The 16,184-nt window shown below is 67.7% G+C and overlaps 2 protein-coding genes across 2 annotated transcripts; both read left to right on the top strand.

Annotated features, from left to right (window-relative positions):
• Window positions 1-649: 649 nt before the first annotated feature.
• On the top strand, window positions 650-2,159 carry TMEM167B (transmembrane protein 167B). The gene is given in 4 exon segments (XM_086627410.1): window positions 650-678; window positions 1,121-1,177; window positions 1,180-1,251; window positions 2,017-2,159. Coding segments are annotated over 4 exon segments (222 nt in total). The 5' UTR covers window positions 650-668; the 3' UTR covers window positions 2,100-2,159.
• A 6,126-nt stretch (window positions 2,160-8,285) lies between these two features.
• ELAPOR1 (endosome-lysosome associated apoptosis and autophagy regulator 1) lies at window positions 8,286-15,868 on the top strand. The gene is given in 40 exon segments (XM_086627321.1): window positions 8,286-8,399; window positions 8,794-8,837; window positions 8,839-8,987; window positions 9,601-9,748; window positions 9,862-9,941; window positions 10,179-10,273; window positions 10,368-10,415; window positions 10,418-10,516; window positions 10,749-10,802; window positions 10,805-10,836; window positions 10,920-11,008; window positions 11,010-11,092; window positions 11,292-11,360; window positions 11,363-11,419; window positions 11,504-11,545; window positions 11,548-11,571; window positions 11,574-11,592; window positions 11,684-11,789; window positions 11,860-11,980; window positions 11,983-11,996; window positions 12,076-12,145; window positions 12,148-12,216; window positions 12,219-12,251; window positions 12,254-12,324; window positions 12,844-12,949; window positions 12,952-13,013; window positions 14,208-14,218; window positions 14,220-14,362; window positions 14,365-14,385; window positions 14,523-14,561; window positions 14,564-14,615; window positions 14,684-14,727; window positions 14,730-14,784; window positions 15,009-15,050; window positions 15,052-15,133; window positions 15,225-15,249; window positions 15,252-15,405; window positions 15,490-15,608; window positions 15,611-15,651; window positions 15,800-15,868. Coding segments are annotated over 39 exon segments (2,649 nt in total). The 5' UTR covers window positions 8,286-8,399; window positions 8,794-8,825.
• Window positions 15,869-16,184: the final 316 nt, after the last annotated feature.

Below are 16,184 nucleotides of genomic sequence, written 5' to 3'. Positions count from 1 at the left end.
TGGAGGCTGAGTGCACTGGGGATTATGGGGGTGGGTGTTACTGGGTGTGCTGGGGTCATTTGGGAGACAGGGCTTATGGGGGACTGGAGAGAGACTGGGAGGGGGACTGGGGGGGACTGGGAAGCATATGGCTACTGGGGATTATTGGAGGGACTGGTACTGGGGCACTGGGGTTATCAGGGACCCTGGGTTACTGGGGGACTGGCGGTTACTGGGATGGGAAGCTGGGATGGGGACGGGGTGCTCTGGGGAGGGGGGCTATGGGGAGACTGGAAGTTACTGGGGCGCTGGGGGGCACTAGGGGTGGGATGTGGGGTGTGATGGGGACTGAGGCACTGGGGGGGTTACGGGGAGGACTGGGGCTACTGGGGGACTGGGGTGAGCGCAGGGGGCGCACTGGTAGCTCCCGGCGTTACGGGGGCCCGGGGCACGCGGGCGAGCGGAGGGCGAGAGCGGCTCTCCCTCCTGTCATAGGCGCTCGATTGAGTCTGCCTGCTGCCTTTCTCCGCCTGGCGTTCGGCTGTCGCTGGCCGCGCCTGGCGCCATCGGCACGCGACTGGCCGGCGCCTGCGGGTTCCGGTGTCGCGTTGGCCGCGGGGCGGGGGAGGGGCGGAAGGAGCCCCGCGCATGCGCAGCGCCGCCGGGCCGGGGGAGCCCCCGCCGCCGCCATGACCAACGGTGAGGGGCGGGGGGCCCGGGGGGGAGGGGGTACGGCTGCTCGGTACCTCGGGGTCCCCCGCGACGGGAGGGGGTGACCGGTCACTCGGGCGGGGGGCGCTGAGGCGGGGGGGAGGCTGAGGGAGTGGGGGGTGAGGGGGAGCTGGGGAGGCTGAGGGGGAGTTGGGGAACTGGGGGGGCTGAGGGGGAACTGGGGGGGCTGAGGGGGAACTGGGAGGGCTGAGGGGGAACTGGGGGCTGAGGGGGAACTGGGAGGGCTGAGGAGGAACTGGGGAGCTGGGGGGGCTGAGGGGGACTGGGAGGCTGAGGTGGAGGCAGCAGGAGCTGGAAGGTCTGGGTCCCCGGGAGGGGTGAGCTGGGAGGCCTGGGACCCCCCGTGGGGCGGGAGCTCGGGGTTTGGGGGGCCGAAGGTGGGAGGCCGCTGCGCTGAGCCCCCCCGCAGTGTACTCGCTGGACGGGCTGCTGGTGTTCGGGCTGCTGCTGGTCTGCACCTGCGCCTACTGCGCAAGGTGCCGCGGCTCAAGGCCTGGCTGCTCTCCGAGAAGCGCGGCGTGTGGGGCGTCTTCTACAAGGGTGAGACGGGGCCGCCGGGGTGCGAGAGGGGCTGCTGGGGTCCGGGATGGGGCTGATGCGGTGTGGGATGGGGCTGCTGGAGTCCGGGATGGGGGGCTAATGGGGTCCAGAGTGGGACACTGGGGTCCGGGATGGGGCTGATGGGGTCCGGGATGGGGCTGATGGGGTCCGAGGTGGGGCTGATGGGGTGCGGGGTGGGACACTGGGGTCCGGAATGGGGACACTGAGGTCCGGGATGGGGACACTGGGGTTCGGAGTGGACACTGGGGTCCGGGGTGGGGCTAATGGGGTCCGGGACGGGCTGCTGGGGTCGGGATGAGGCCGCTGGGGTGCGAGATGGGGCTGCTGGATTCCGGGATGGGACGCTGGAGTCCCAGATGGGGCTGCTGGGGTCCGGGATGGGGCTGCTGGGGTCCGGGATGGGGCTGCTGGGGTGCAGGATGGGGCTGCTGGGGTGCAGGATGGGGCTGCTGGGTCGGGATGGGGCTGCTGGGGTCCGGGATGGGGCTGCGGGGTCCGGGATGGGACACTGGGGTCCGGGACGGGGCTGCTGGGGTCGGGACGGGGCTGCTGGGGTCTGGGACGGGGCGGTGCTGCTGGGGTCCGGGATGGGGATACTGGGGTCCTGGATGAGACACTGGGGTCTGGGATGGGGCTGCTGGGATCTGGGATGGGGACATTGGGGTGCGGATGGGGCCACGGGGGTCTGACCCACCCCGGGGCACCCTGCGCCCCCCAGCTCACCGTGCCTGTCCCGCTGCGCAGCTGCCGTCATCGGCACGCGGCTGCACGTGGCAGTGGCCATCTCCTGCGTGCTCATGGCCTTCTACGTGCTGGTGGTGAAGTGACCCCACGGGCACCTGCTGGCAGTGGCGGCAACGACCGGAGACCCTGGTACCGACCCCCGCCACCCCCGCCGGCCTGGACCTTGCCTGTGGCGGCCCGGGGAGCTGCCATGGCCTGGCACCCTGCGTGAACCCACCTCGTGCCCCCGGTGGGGCCGGCAGCCATGGTGCCACCGCGCCGCCGTTACACTGTTGGAAGGGCGTCCTGGCACGCACCGGGGCACCGGGCGGGGGGCTCAGCGTGCCAGCCCCTCGGCAGGCGGGAAGATCCGCTTGTGCCCCGTGAGCCCTTCTCCCGCCGCCCAACACCGCGTCCTGGCAGCACCACGGCTCTCCGTGGCTCCCGGGGGGCGGCGTGGCTGCCCGCTGCCGGGACGGGTGCCCCCCGGGCGCACGGGGGGTCCCTGGGCGGGGGCTCTCCCCGGTGTGGAGTTTTGTAGCCCCCTGGGTGTAAATGCTGGACCACGGGTGCAAATAAAGGGGGTTCTCCTGCGGGCAGTGCCAGCTCTGTCTGGGGGGGGCCGGGGCTCGGGGACCGGCTCCTCGTGCCCACGGGCCAGGAGTGACTCGGTTGCTCCATGAGGGGCTCTGGGGCCGTGGACACCCGGGGGTGAGCGTGCAAGGCGTGCACACCATGTGCCTCCGAAGGGAGGGGGGTGTGAGGCCACGAACACGCGTCCGGGGTGACAGTGTGAGGCTGAGGGTGTGCGGTGTGCACACAAGTGTGAGGCCACGCACACTCGCCATGTGTGCCCGCTCACCCGTGCGTGCTCACTCACCTGTTTGTGCACACTATCTGTGTGTGCTCACTCACCTGTGCGTGCACGCTCACTCGTTTATGCACACTCATCTGTGCGTGCACGTTCACTGTATGTGCACGCTCACCTGTGCATGCACACTCACCGTTTGTGCATGCTCACCCGTGTGTGCACCTCACCTGCGAGCACCACTCACCCGTGTGTGCACGCTCACCTGTTCGTGCTCACTCACCGTGTGTGCACACTCACCCGTGTGTGCACGCTCACCTGTTCGTGCTCACTCACCCGTGAGTGCACACCAGGGGGTGAGCGTGCAAGGCGAGGGCCGTGCGCGCACAAGCACCGCACGAGCGCGCACACGCAGACACGCTCCGGGCCATGCGCGTGCAAGGCGAGGGGGGGCGGAGCGCGTGCCCCGTGCACACGCGCGTGCCTACGTGTCTGGCCGAGCGGGCGGGTCCTCCGCCGCCGGGGGGCGCGCTGGAGGGGGCGTGGCCAACGCGCCTCTTCCGTCGTGCCCCGCGCGCGGCGCTATAAAAGACCGGCGGCGGGGCGGGGGCGGCGCGCAGGGGCGGCGGGCGAGCGAGTGGGTGTGCGTGTGGGTGGCGAGGAGCGTGAAAGGCGGGTGGCGTGTGCAAGGCGCGTGGGTGTGCAAGGCGCGTGTGCAAGGCGCGACTCCCCCCCTCGTCCTGCCCTACACGTTGATCTTATCGATCCGGCCCGGCCGGGCGGGCCGAGGTGAGAAGAGCGGGCGCGAAGCCGCGGGCGCTGTGCGGCCGGGCGGGGCGGGGGGGATGAGTCGATCAGATAGGCGAGGCCGCGGCCGCTGAGCGCCCTGCGATTCTGACCCGCCGCCCCGCCGCGCCGAGGAGCGGGGCGGACCCCCCCCAACCGCCCCGGCCCCCCAAACCGGCCCCGCCAGCACTGGGCCCCGCCGGCGTCGTGCAAAGGTCTGCGTGAGCCTGCGGCTCGTGCAAGGGCTTTGCACGAGGCGCTGCACGCGCTGTGCGATGCGTGTGAGCGTGTGCGCGTGCCCCTGCGGGGCACCAGGGGTGTGCACGAGGCGCCGCAGGCTCCGTGTAAGGGGTGTGAGCTGTTCACAGGGCCCTGCCAGCCGTGCAGCGCACAAGGGCTTTGCACAAGCGTCTGCAAGCTCCGTGCAATGCACGAGCTTTGCACAAACTGGATTGAGCTCTGTGGTGTACAAGGCTGAGCACAGGGCCGTGCAAGCTCCGTGAAACGTGTACGAGCTCTGCACAGGGCTGCGTGAGCCTACAGTGCACAAGTGTCTGCAAGCTCTGTGCAATACGTGAGCTTTGCACAGAGCCGTGTTTGTGGTGTGCAAAGGCTGTGCACAAGGCCGTGCAAGCTCCGTGCAACGTGTGTGAGACTCTGCACAGGGCTGGGTGAGCCCTGCAGCACACGAGGGCCTTGCACGAGGCCCTGCAATCTCTCGGCGATGTTGTGAGCTTCGCACGGGGCCGTGTGACCCCTGCGGCGTGTGGCAGCTGCCAGTGGGGCCGTGCGAGCACCGTGCAACATGTGTGAGCTTCACAGGAGCCGTGCCAGAGCTGTGCTGGAGCTGCGTGACTTGCAGGCCCCACCTGCAAGTGTTACACGGAGCCACGCAAGTGTGCAAGCCCCGTGCAAACATGTGAACACGTACAGGGTGCCCAGGCCGGCAGGAGGCTGGCTGCACGGTGTGCCCCCCAGGACACCCATGGGTGACACCCTGTCTGTGCTGCTCGGTGCTTTATGGCAGCTGGTGGTGACCAGGGCACAGCCCTGGTGCCGGCGCTGCCGGGAGAAGCAGCCGCCTTCTCTGGCCGGAGTGGACGCTGGTGGTGGCTGCGCTGTGGGGACAACTGGGATGGGGGACGCGGGCTCAGCAGGGTCCCACCTGTGAGGTGACACTGCGGTGTGCCCAGCCGTGCCCTGTGCCACCGCGGGTGCCATGATGTCCCTGTGCTGCCGTGGGGACACGTGTGTCCCCACCCACGGCATGTCCCACATCTGTGTATGCCTGTGCCACCACTGCTGGAGCGTGTCCCCGTGTCCCCCATGTCCCGTGTCCCTCGTGTCCCCGGTTCCGCACTGGTGTCCCTGTGCCAACCACTCCTGGAGCTGTGTCCCCCGTGTTCCCCGTGTCCCTCATGTCCCCGTATCCCCCGACCCGCACTGGTGTTGCTGTGCCACCACGCTGGAGCGTGTCCCCGTGTCCCCCCGTGTCCCCCACGCCCAGAACACGCAGCTGTCACCCCCACGCCCCCCTCCCCGGCCCCGGTGCCCCGACTCCTTGCTCACCCCGGAGGAGGGGGGAGGGCTGGGAGGGGAGGGGCCGTTACCGGGGGCGGGGGGCGCGATGCCGAGACACGGGGATTCCCTCCCGGTGCCGGCGGTGCGTGCGCGGCGACGGTGCACGGGGGTGATGGCGGTGCGTTGTTCCCGGGATTACGTTCCGGCGGGGGTGATGCCGGTGCCATTCCGGTGCTATTCCCGGCAGGGGTGATGCCGGTGCCGTTCCCGGTGCTGGTACCATTCCCGGCAGGGGTGATGCCCGGTGCCATTCCCGGTGCCGGTGCCATTCCCGGTGCCGGTACCATTCCCGGCAGATGATGCCCGGTGTTGTTCGGGGCACGGCGCCCGGTGCCGTTCCGGGGCATTCCGGTCCCGTTCCCCGGAGCGACGACCGATCCCTTTCCCATTCCTCCGGTGCCGGTGCCGCTCCTGGCCGTTACGTTCCGGGGTGATGCCCGGTGCCGGGGGCGGGGGCAGGTGGCGGCAGGTGCGCGCACGGGGCGGGCCGCCGGCGGGGGGCGGGGCCGCGGCGCCGGTACCCGCGCGGGGCCGAGCGTTGCCGCTGCCGCTGCTGCGCCATGGCCGGTACCGGTACCGGTACCCGGTGGGTGCGTTGTCTGTGCCTGGCGCTCGCCGTATCCGGCTCACACGGAGAGCAGCTACACGTCTGCAAGGAGGTACCGGAACCGGGAGACGGAGGGCGGGGGAGGGAACCGGGAACCGGTAATCCTTACCCCCCGGTAGATGTAACCGACCCCCGTAGCACGGGGGATGCGGAGCCGGGGCTGGTCCCTATGGGAGGGGAGTGGTACCTATAGCGTGGGGGACTGACCGGTTTCCGGGGGGCCTGGGGGGGGGGGCTTGCCCCCCCCCCCCCCCCCAGGCCCCCGGAAACCGGTCAGTCCCCCGGGGCTTCCAGTGTTACCGGAGGAGGGGTCCCATGGAGTCTGTCACCTATAGGGGACATATGGGGGGGGGATGCTACGCGGGGTCCCCTATAGATATGGGGAGTATCGAGGTGGCTTGCTGCCTGTGGGGGGGTCCCTGGGGACACCCCTTTCCCCAACGGGGTCATCCGGGGGTCCTGGGGCCACCTCCAGCCCCGACATCCGTGTCCTGCCCGGAGCATGAGTGGGGCACCTGGGGTGGTGACAACAGGAGGGGAGGGGGACACGCATGTCCCCGTCGGCCACATGCCACCCCGGCCTGGCACGTGGTGGCCAAGTGGGGGCAAAGTGTCCTGCAAAGAGAAACCAGGGCAGGGGGGGCTTTGCCGCTCAACGGGACCCGGCCACTTTGGGGACAGCGGTACCAGGACAAGTCCCCCACCGCTCCCAATTTCCCTCCTTGGCAGCTCTTCCGTGGGGTCCTCGTTTGCCCCTTCCCCCGCCCCCCCCGGCTGTCCCCAACCTGCGGCCGTTCATCTGGGCCACTGATTTATTTGTGCCATGATCCAATTTTTTTTTTTTTTGTCCGTGTTCCGCGGCCCGGAGCTGGAAACAATAGGCGGCGGCTGGAGCCCGTCCCCGGGAGGGGATCGCTCCCACGGAGGTTGTGTCCCCTGTCCCCGTCCCCCCACTGGGGACAGACCCTCTCCCTGTCCTGGCTGGAGCAGGTGCCGGTGCCAGTCCTGGGATCCCCCCGCCATCTGTAGAGGTGCCCCGGGGCTGAATTAAGTCAATTTTTTCGATTTTTAAAAAATTTGCAGCCTTTATGAAGGGAGAGATTAATTATCGCACGTTAGAGCCACTCAGCTCCTGCTGGGGGTGGGATAAGTTTGAGAAGAAGGAAAAACCACCTTCTTCCCAAGGGAATCCCTCGGGAGCAACGGTGGGGGCTCGGGGCTGCTGAGAGCCAGGGTGACCCCTTGGGTACCCCCATCCTGGCCGTGGTGGTGGTGGGCACCTTCCTCTGCCACCCCTCATGCCAGGGCCGGGGGGTCGGGCAAGGGGTGCTGCAGGCAGAGCCTTCATGCCTCTCTGCCCCGCCCCCCCTTTTCCCCCCCTTTCTCCCCCCCTTTCCCCCCCATCGCCGCCGTTTCCAGCTGATGGAAACATCAAGCGTGTTTCCCAACCTGCCAACGCCGGCGTCTGCCGCGAGCACGAAGCCGCGACGCCCGGCTCTGAAACCCCAGGGATGCTGCAGTGGAGGGGTTGGGGGGGGCTGCAGCATCACTCCCTCACCCCCCTCCCCGGCACCCCAACCACACCGATATCCACCGCGAAGCAGCCAGATTCGGCCTTTGCCCTGCCCGGAGATTAACCGCGCCGGCTGGGCTCCGTCTGCCACCGGCATCGCCGACTCACCGGCCTTGAGCCAGTCCTGGCTTGGAGGCAGCGGGCAGCAGGGGGGGTCACGGTGTCCCGCTCTCCCCAGCCCTTTCTCTTCTACCAGTTTCCAGCTGGTGGTACTGCGAGGGGTGCCCGCAGCGGGGTGGCATCCTGGTGCTGGCAGCTCCCCAGCAGGACGGTGATCCGGCTTGTGCCGAGGAGTCCGTTTAATGAGCGCCGTGTGCCGCCGCGCTCGGGTCGTGCAAGGCACACGGTGTGCAGGGGACGGTGCCATCTGCCCACCGCTGACACTCGGGAACACCGGGGTTTCAGCCCCCCGATCGGGGAGGGGACAGCAGTGCCAGGTGCGGTGCTGCACGGAGCTGGCTCATCCCATGGGGTGGTCAGGGGGGTCCTGGGCATGTGAGTGGCCTGGGTGACCCCACAGCCCTCCCTGGGGTTTGGCACCCTGGGGGGGTGTCAGCCTACCTGAAGCCCCACCCTTAGGACCCCCTGCCCCCAGCACCCCCCTGCCCCCAGCACCCCCTGATCCCAGCACCCACCCTGAGCATCCCCCCCACCCTGAGCACCCCCTGCTGCGATCACCCCTTGTCCAGACCATCCCAAACCCTGAGACCCCCCTGCTGCACCCCCGCCCATCCTCTGACCCCGCACACACCAGTCCGGCGGGGCTGAGCACCTTGCTTGTGCTGGCGGAGCCAGGGCACTGGGCGCAACGGGCATTGCCACAGCTTGAACTAGAAATGCCAACGCAGAGGCAGCCAGGCACGCGTGGGGTGGGGGGAGCGTTGTGGGGGTCTCGGGGCCGCAGGTCTCCTCCTGTGTTTTCTCCCCAGTCCGAGTACCACTACGAGTACACGGCGTGCGACAGCACGGGCTCGCGGTGGAGGGTGGCTGTGCCACACACGCCAGGGCTCTGCACGGCCTGCCGGACCCCGTCAAGGGCACCGAGTGCTGTAAGACTGGGGGGGGGGGGACAAAGGGAAGGATGAAGGGGGTCCTGGGGCGCGGGAAGGATGGGGTGGGAAAGAGGGCCGCACCACCTTCAAAGGTGGCAACCGGACATGTCTCGGCGGGCAACAAGCTCCTGTTAGCGGTGTCACTGGGAAGGCTGGGATGTGAGGAGGGGGTGGATACAGCCACCCCCCCCCCGCCACGCCTGGGGGCTGCCGTGGCTCGGCACAGGGTGGCATCCTGCCTGGCATCCTGCTTTTTAAGGAGCTGGCGGTCAGGCAGGGAAGTGCCGGAGCGGAGAGCCCTGCGAAAAGCGGAGCTGAGGATGATGAGGCCGAAGCAGCGTCGGGGGGAGAGCGGGCGGTGACCACCCTGATCCCCCCCACTTTTTTGCAGCTTTCTCCTGCAAGGCGGGCGAGTTCCTGGACATGAAGGGGCACGGCGTGCCGGCCCTGCGCGGAGGGCACCTACTCGCTGGGCACCGGCGTGCGCTTCGACGAGTGGGACGAGGTGCCCCACGGCTTCGCCAACGTCGCCACCAACCTGGAGGTCGATGATGGTTTCGGTAACGCCGTGGAGAACTGCACCGCGTGAGTCGTCGCGCTGCTACTGGCACAGCCCCACCCGCGATGGCAAAACCCCAACCCCAGGACACCCACGCCGGCCCTCCTCGGCGAGGGAGCACCCGTGGGAGTCCCCCCACCCTTAGGCACGAGCTGGCACCTTTATTTTTCACTGCAGCCTTTGATCGGCGCCGGGAGCCGCTAAGCCTCGTGCCAGCCGGCGGCACCAGCAACTTGCGAGCCCTCGTGCCAGCCGGCAGCACCGGCAACTTGCCGAGCCCGTGCCAGCCAGCGGCACCGGCAGCCACCGAGCTGCTCCGCGCCGCAGCATTTATGCAACTTGCAAATGTAACCTACTTCCAGCAGCACTTAATTATTCAGCCGCCGTCTCCGGTGCGGCAGGACCCCCTCTCCTCCTCCCCGCGGCCCACCCACCTCTTGCTGGTGTGGGAGGACCAGGATGAGGGTCCAGCCACCGCCCAGTGCCACGTCCCTGGGCTGTCCCCAGCGCCCAGCCAGCCAGGGTTCCCATGCTGTCCCCAGTGCGTCCTGCCTGCTCCACCACCACCCGGGCACCGTGTCCTGGCTGCCGCGGGTTCAGCTCGGTGATGGAGCCCACGGTCTGTGCCACCTGTCCCAGGTCGACGTGGGTGCCGCTGGGGGACTACGTGGCCTCCAACACGGACGAGTGCACGGCCACTCTCATGTACGCCGTCAACCTCAAGCAGTCGGGCACCGTCTCCTTCGAGTACATCTACCCTGACAGCAGTATCGTCTTCGAGTTCTTTGTAGGTGCTGGGGGGGAGGGGTGCAGGGCTGGAGGGTGGGGGTCCCTAGGGACGTGGTCAGGGGGGCCCTGGGACACGGCGGAGGGGTCCCCATCCTCACACCGGCCCTGCAGGTGCAGAACGACCAGTGCCAGCCCACGGTGGAGGAGTCGCGCTGGATGCGGACAACGGAGAAGGGCGGGAGTTTCACAGCGTGAGTGCGGGGGGCAGGAGGGGACGTGGGGGGGGGTCCCTCGGTGCAGCCCCGGCGTCCCTTGTGTCCCCCCGGGGGAGGATGCTCCATGAGGACGCGGATGCAATGGCAGGTGGCAGCAGATGGGGTTTAGTCCCTCAGCTCCCCACCCATGGGTGCTAACCCGCTTCCCAGCAGTAGGACCACCCAACCCTGACCCCCCAGCACCCTCCAACCCCCTTTCCCAGGTGGAGCGAGCCGCGGCAACAACGTGCTGTACTGGCGGACGACGGCTTTCTCCGTGTGGTCCAAGGTCCCCAAACCAGTGCTGGTGAGGAACATCGGCATCACAGGTAGGTGGGTGCAAGCCTGGGGGGAAGGGGGGGGTCCCACCACCCTCCCACCCCACCCCATGGCTCCTGCACCCTGAGCACCCTCCCCTGCCAGGGGTGGCTTACACCTCCGAGTGCTTCCCCTGCAAACCTGGCACCTACGCTCCCGCGCCGGCTCCTCCGCCTGCCAGCTCTGCCCCGCCGACACCTTCTCCAGCAAAGGAGCCACCGCCTGCCAGCCCTGCGAGCCCGTCACCTACGCCGGTGAGAGGTGGCAGCCAGGTGTCCCCCCTCCTCCTGTGCCCTCACCCAGAGGTGGCAGCCAGGTCCCCTTGTCCCCCCTGGGGAAGGGAGAAGTGACGCGAGGGGCAGGGAGGACTGCCATCCCTTGCAGTGCGGGAGGGACACGGGCACCCCGGGTGGCACGGTGGCAGGGCGCTCCGGGGGACGACAAGGTCCCCTCGCCGGGCCGGCTCAGCCACCGTCTACTCGGCAGAGCCCGGCTCAGCGTCCTGCAAACCGCGGCCGCCCTGCACCGACAAGGATTATTTACTACCCACACCGCCTGCGACGCCCGCGGGGAGGTACGGCCACGGCGGCGGCGGGGGGGACATCGGGGGTGCCCGTGTCCCTGTGCCCCAGCTGAGCCCGTGCTCCCACCCGACAGACGCAGCTGATGTTCAAGTGGGCAGAACCGAAGATCTGCAGCGAGGAGCTCCCGCAGGCGGCCGAGCTGCCCCGTCCGGGGTGAAAAAAATGCCCCCTGCAACCCTGGCTTCGCCAAAACCAATGGCAGCACGTGCCAACCCTGTCCCTACGGCTCCTACTCTAACGGCTCCGGTAAGGACGTCACCGTCACCATCCCGAGGGGTGACTGGGGCACCCAGACCCCCTGGGTCATCCCTCCTGTCCCTACGGTTCTGGTAAGGACGTTGCCAGCGTTGTGTCCCCAGAGGGTGACCAGGGCACCCAGAGCTGCTGGGGGGGGTGTGGAAAGTGGGTGCCACCCTGGTGCAGGGTTGTCCCCTCCTGTCCCCAGGCTGCCTCAGCTGCCCGGCGGGCACCGAGCCGGCGCTGGGGTTGGAGTACAAGTGGTGGAACGTGTTGCCCCCAACATGGAGACCACCGTCCTCAGCGGCATCAACTTCGAGTACAAGGGGATGGCAGGTAGCGCCAGGATGCTGTCCCCTCACCGTGCCCTCCCGCGGGGGCAGCCGGGCACCCCGCTGAGCCGTCACTGTGCCCTCACAGGCTGGGAGGTGGCCGGGGACTACATCTACACGGCGGCGGGAGCCTCGATAACGACTTCATGATCCTCACCTGGTGGTCCCCGGCTTCAGGTGAGGTGGGGACCAGAGCTGGGGTGTGCCCAGGGAGCTGGGGGGGGCATGCCACGGGGCAGAGCCGACAGCATCCTCGTGTCATCCCCAGCCCCCAGAGCCCGGTGCTGGAGGACGCGGAGAGCAAAGAGGTGGCCAGGATCACCTTCGTCTTCGAGACGGTCTGCAGCGTCAGCTGCGAGCTCTACTTCATGGTGGTGAGTTGGGGGGGGGCACGGGGAGGGCAGACACAACTGGGGGGGTCCCACCATCCCAATGTCCCCACAGGGCATCAACTCCCGCACCAACACGCCGGTGGAGACGTGGACGGGTCCCAAGGGGAAGCAGTCCTACACCTACGTCGTGGAGAAGAATGCCACCATGAGCTTCACGTGGGCTTTCCAGCGCACCCCTACCACGAGGCGGTGAGGGACAGTGGGGGGCGACCCCCGCAGGGTGCTATGGGTGCCGGGGGGTGATGGTGATGGGTGCTCTCGGTGCCAGGGCCGGCGATACACCAGCGACGTGGCCAAGCTCTACTCCGTCAACGTCACCAACGTGCTGGGAGGGGTGGCAATTCTGCCGCCGCTGCGCCCGAACCGGCCGGATCCTGCGCCCCGTGTCCCCCTGGCAACGCTGTGGACGCGCTTCGGGTGCCTGCCAGCCCTGCCCGCCTGGCACCTACTGCGGGGTCACCCCTCCGACGGGACCCCCACCTGCCACCCCTGCGGCCCCGGCACCCGCAGCAACCAGGTGCCCGTCCCTACGTGTTCCCCAGGGGTGGGGGTCTGCGGGGTGGGGGGTGATGTCCCACGGGTGATGCCAGCCCTCCCCCATGCCGGGCTGTCCCAAAGGGTGATGCTTGGGTCTGGAGGGGTGACACCAGCCCCCCATCCAAGATGTCCCAGATGGGTGGCACCAGCCCTGCGGCCATCTCTGATGGGGTGGCACCAGCCCCCTCCTCCAGCATGGGTGGGTGACACCAGCCCCTCTGGCCATCCCGGGTGGGTGACACTGTCTGCACGGGTGATGCCAGCCCCCAGGGAGGTGACACTAGCCCTGCTGGCCATTCTGGGTGGTGCACAGGGTGGGTGCCAGTATCTGACCTGGCGGGTGACACCACCACTCCCGTCCAACCCTGACGGGCGCTGCCAGCCCTCCACTGTCCCCAAGGGGGTGACCCCAACTGCCCCAATGGGTGACTACCCATCCCTGGCAGGGTGATGCCAGCCCCCAGCGTCTCTAACTGCCACCTCCTGCCCCCTCTGCCAGCTCCGCTCCTCTGCTACAACAACTGCTCTTCTCGCTGGCGTTACGGGCCAGATCCTGCACTACGACTTCTCGGCGCTGGCCGCGGGCACGGCCTTCGCCAGCGGCCCAGCTTCACCGCCAAGGGCCTCAAGTACTTCCACCACTTCAACATCAGCCTCTGCGGCAACCAGGTGAGGCCGGGGCGGCAGCACCCGCGGCACCATGGCACCCGCGGCACCCATGGCACCCGCGGCGCTGCCCACCTGCCCGCTGGCACGGGGATGGGGCTAGCGCCTTCGCTGTGCCATGGGAACAGGCAGGGATGGATGGGTGCACGTGGGATGGGAATGCCGGCGTGTGTGCATGTGTAGTGCAAACAGTGTGCGTGCATACGTAGTGAAAACACGTGTGTGTATGTGTGTGTACAACACGCGTGTGTGCATGCGTATGCTGCAAACACACACGTGTGCATGCATGTGCGGTGCAAACACGTGTGCATGCATGTGTGGTGCAAACACGTGTGCTTGCATATATACTGCAAACACAGTGTGTGTGCGCATACGTAGTGCAAATGCATGTGTGCACGTGCATACGTAGTGCAAACACGTTGCATGCATATAGTAGTGCAAACACACGTGTGTCCATGTGTATATAGTGCAAACACATGTGTGCACATGCACACATAGCGCAAACGCACACACGTGCAGTCATGCAAGCACAGGCAGTCATGCAAACACATGCACGTAGTCGTGCAAAGGCATGCGTGAGTTGTGCGAACTCAGGTGTCCATGCCACCATACAAAAGGCGTGCAAATGTGCACAGAATTGTGCAACACATGCACAGACAGGCGAATGCGTGCACACAATCATGCAGACACAAGTGTACATGCAGACATACATGTGCACATGGGTAGTCACGCAAACACCCCTGCAAACCACACACAATCATAGAAACACTCGTGCACGCTTGCGCACTGATGCAAAGACGTATGCAAAAAACGTGCACGTGGCCGTGCACACCTGTGCCACCGTGCAAACACATTCACGCAGCTGTGCAAACACAAGTGTACGTGCAGACATATGTGACACATGCGCAGTCATGCAAACACACACGCACAATCGTGCAAACCCGTGCACCCTCGTGCAAACACACATGCGACTACACGCAGTCGTGTGCAAACACCCGCACGCACTTGCACACTCGTGCAGACGTGCAAACGTGCGCGAACGCTCACGCGAAAACACGGGCACACCGCTGTCCCGCAAACACACGCCCGCGGTGCTCACGCCCATGCAGGTGTGCGCACACACGCCGTCACTCGTGGCCACGCGTGCACACGGTGTGCCGTCGCCGCCCGGCGTCACCCCCTCTCCGTCTCCGCCAGGGCAGGAAGATGGTCCTGCGCCGACAACGTGACGGACGCGCGGCTGCCGGCGGGGCGAGGGGGACCCTGCCGGGTGGTGACGTCCTACGTGTGCCAGTCCATCCTGGTGCCCCCCGACGTCATGGGCTACAAGATGGCCGTGTCCTCGCAGCCCGTCAGCTGGCCGACCGCCTCGTGGGTGAGCCGGGGGGCTCGGGGGGCTCCGGCGTCCCCGAGCCCCCCACCAACCCACAGCAAAACCCGCTGTGGTTTGACCTCACTTCTCACCCCGGTGGCACCCGGTGGCACCCCAGTGACGCCCCACTCTCGCCGCAGGCGTCACCACCAGCTCCATGTTGGATGGCATCACGCCCCCCTGATTTTTTCCCCCCCGCCACCCCGACTGCCCGACATCATCTTCTTCTACAGGTGAGGGGGGCATCCGGGCAGGGGGGACCCCGCTGGCCCCTGGCTGAGCCCCCCGTGCCCCCTGGCAGGTCCAACGACGTGACGCAGCCCTGCAGCAGTGGCCGGGCCACCGCCATCGCCTGCGCTGTGACCCGCTGCGCCCTGGCACCGGCACCCTGGCAGTGCCCAGGTGGGTGGGGATGGCCGGCACCATGGTGGCTTTTTTTTTTGGAGGGGGGGGACACAAGCATCCTTACACCCCCCACTCCAGAGTGGCACCGCTGTCTCCTGCCACCCAGCTGGGTGGTGCTTCGATTTGGGGACCCTACCGTCGCCATGTCCCCCACCCTGGGTGGCACTGCCGGCTGAGCACCCACACACACTTTTTTTTGTTTCCCCCTGCCCCCCCCCCAGCAAATGCCCCGAGGGCACCTGCGACGGCTGCACCTTCACTTTTCTGGGTGACGGGCGACGCTTGTCCCCGCTGCTCCGCCAGCCACTATCGCCCCATCGTCGGCGCCTGCCTCGGTGGCATCCAGGTACTGGGACACCGTGCCGGGACGCCACGGGGATGGGCTGAGCGTCACTCACCCCTAAACCCCCCGTATCCCTGCCCACCCCCCCCCCCAGAGAACCACCTACGTGTGGCGGGAGCCCGGCTGTGCCGCGGCGGGCAGAGTTTGCCAGCGCAGAAGGTGAGGGGCTGCAGGAGCGTGGATTTTTGGCTGAAGGTTGGCATCTCCACCGGGACCTGCGCCGCCGTCTTGCTCGCTGCCCTCGCCGGGTATTTTTGGAAGAAGAACCAAAAGGAGTGGTGCCACCGAGGGGTTTTGGCGGGGAGGGGGACACGGTCATCACCATAGAGGGGGTTGATGCCACCGCTCCGTGTCGCCAGGTTGGAGTATAAATACTCCAAGCTGGTGAACGTGGCGGTGAAGGAGAGCGAGCTGCCAGCGCCAGATAGTTGTGCCATCATGGAGGGGGAGGACGCCGAGGACGACTTCGTCTTTGCCAGCAAAAATCGCTTTTTGGCAAAATCAAGTCCCTCACGTCCAAGGTAACGGTGGGGGGGGGGGGGTACGACGCTGGAGCGGGGATGGGGTTTGCAGCCGCTCCGTGCCTCAGTTTCCCAGCCCAGGGGGAGAGGGGGGGTCCGGGGTGGGGGGTCGCTGCCACGCGCTGGCTGACACCGCGGCTCGCCGCAGCGGACGTCGGACGGTTTCGACTCTGTCCCGCTGAAGACGTCGTCGGGCAGCGCCGCCATGGAGCTGTGACGGGGCGGGGGGGCCGCCTGTGCCCACCCCACCACCCCAACGTGGCCTTAGGGACCCGCTTCGGACCGGAGCTTCGTTACGGCTTTTGTACGCGTGCCCCCCCCATGCCATGCCCCTGTCCCCCCTGCCAAGCACCGAAAAATGCCAAATACAGGTGTGGGGTTTGTACAACGGCTCCGTGTGCCCCCTGCGCCCCCCGGGGTGTGTGTGCACAGGTGTCGCACAGCGTGTGCACACGTGTGCGGGGTGGGGTCACACACGCGGGTGTGTGGCGGGGGGTGGTGTGCACAGGCGGGGCAGGCAGGTGGGTGTTCAC

Source organism: Tauraco erythrolophus, chromosome 27 (assembly GCF_009769465.1).
Source record: "Tauraco erythrolophus isolate bTauEry1 chromosome 27, bTauEry1.pri, whole genome shotgun sequence".
NCBI lineage: Eukaryota > Metazoa > Chordata > Aves > Musophagiformes > Musophagidae > Tauraco > Tauraco erythrolophus.
The sequence above is the reverse complement of the archived record's forward strand: the minus strand, read 5'-3'. Positions and strand labels throughout refer to the sequence as shown.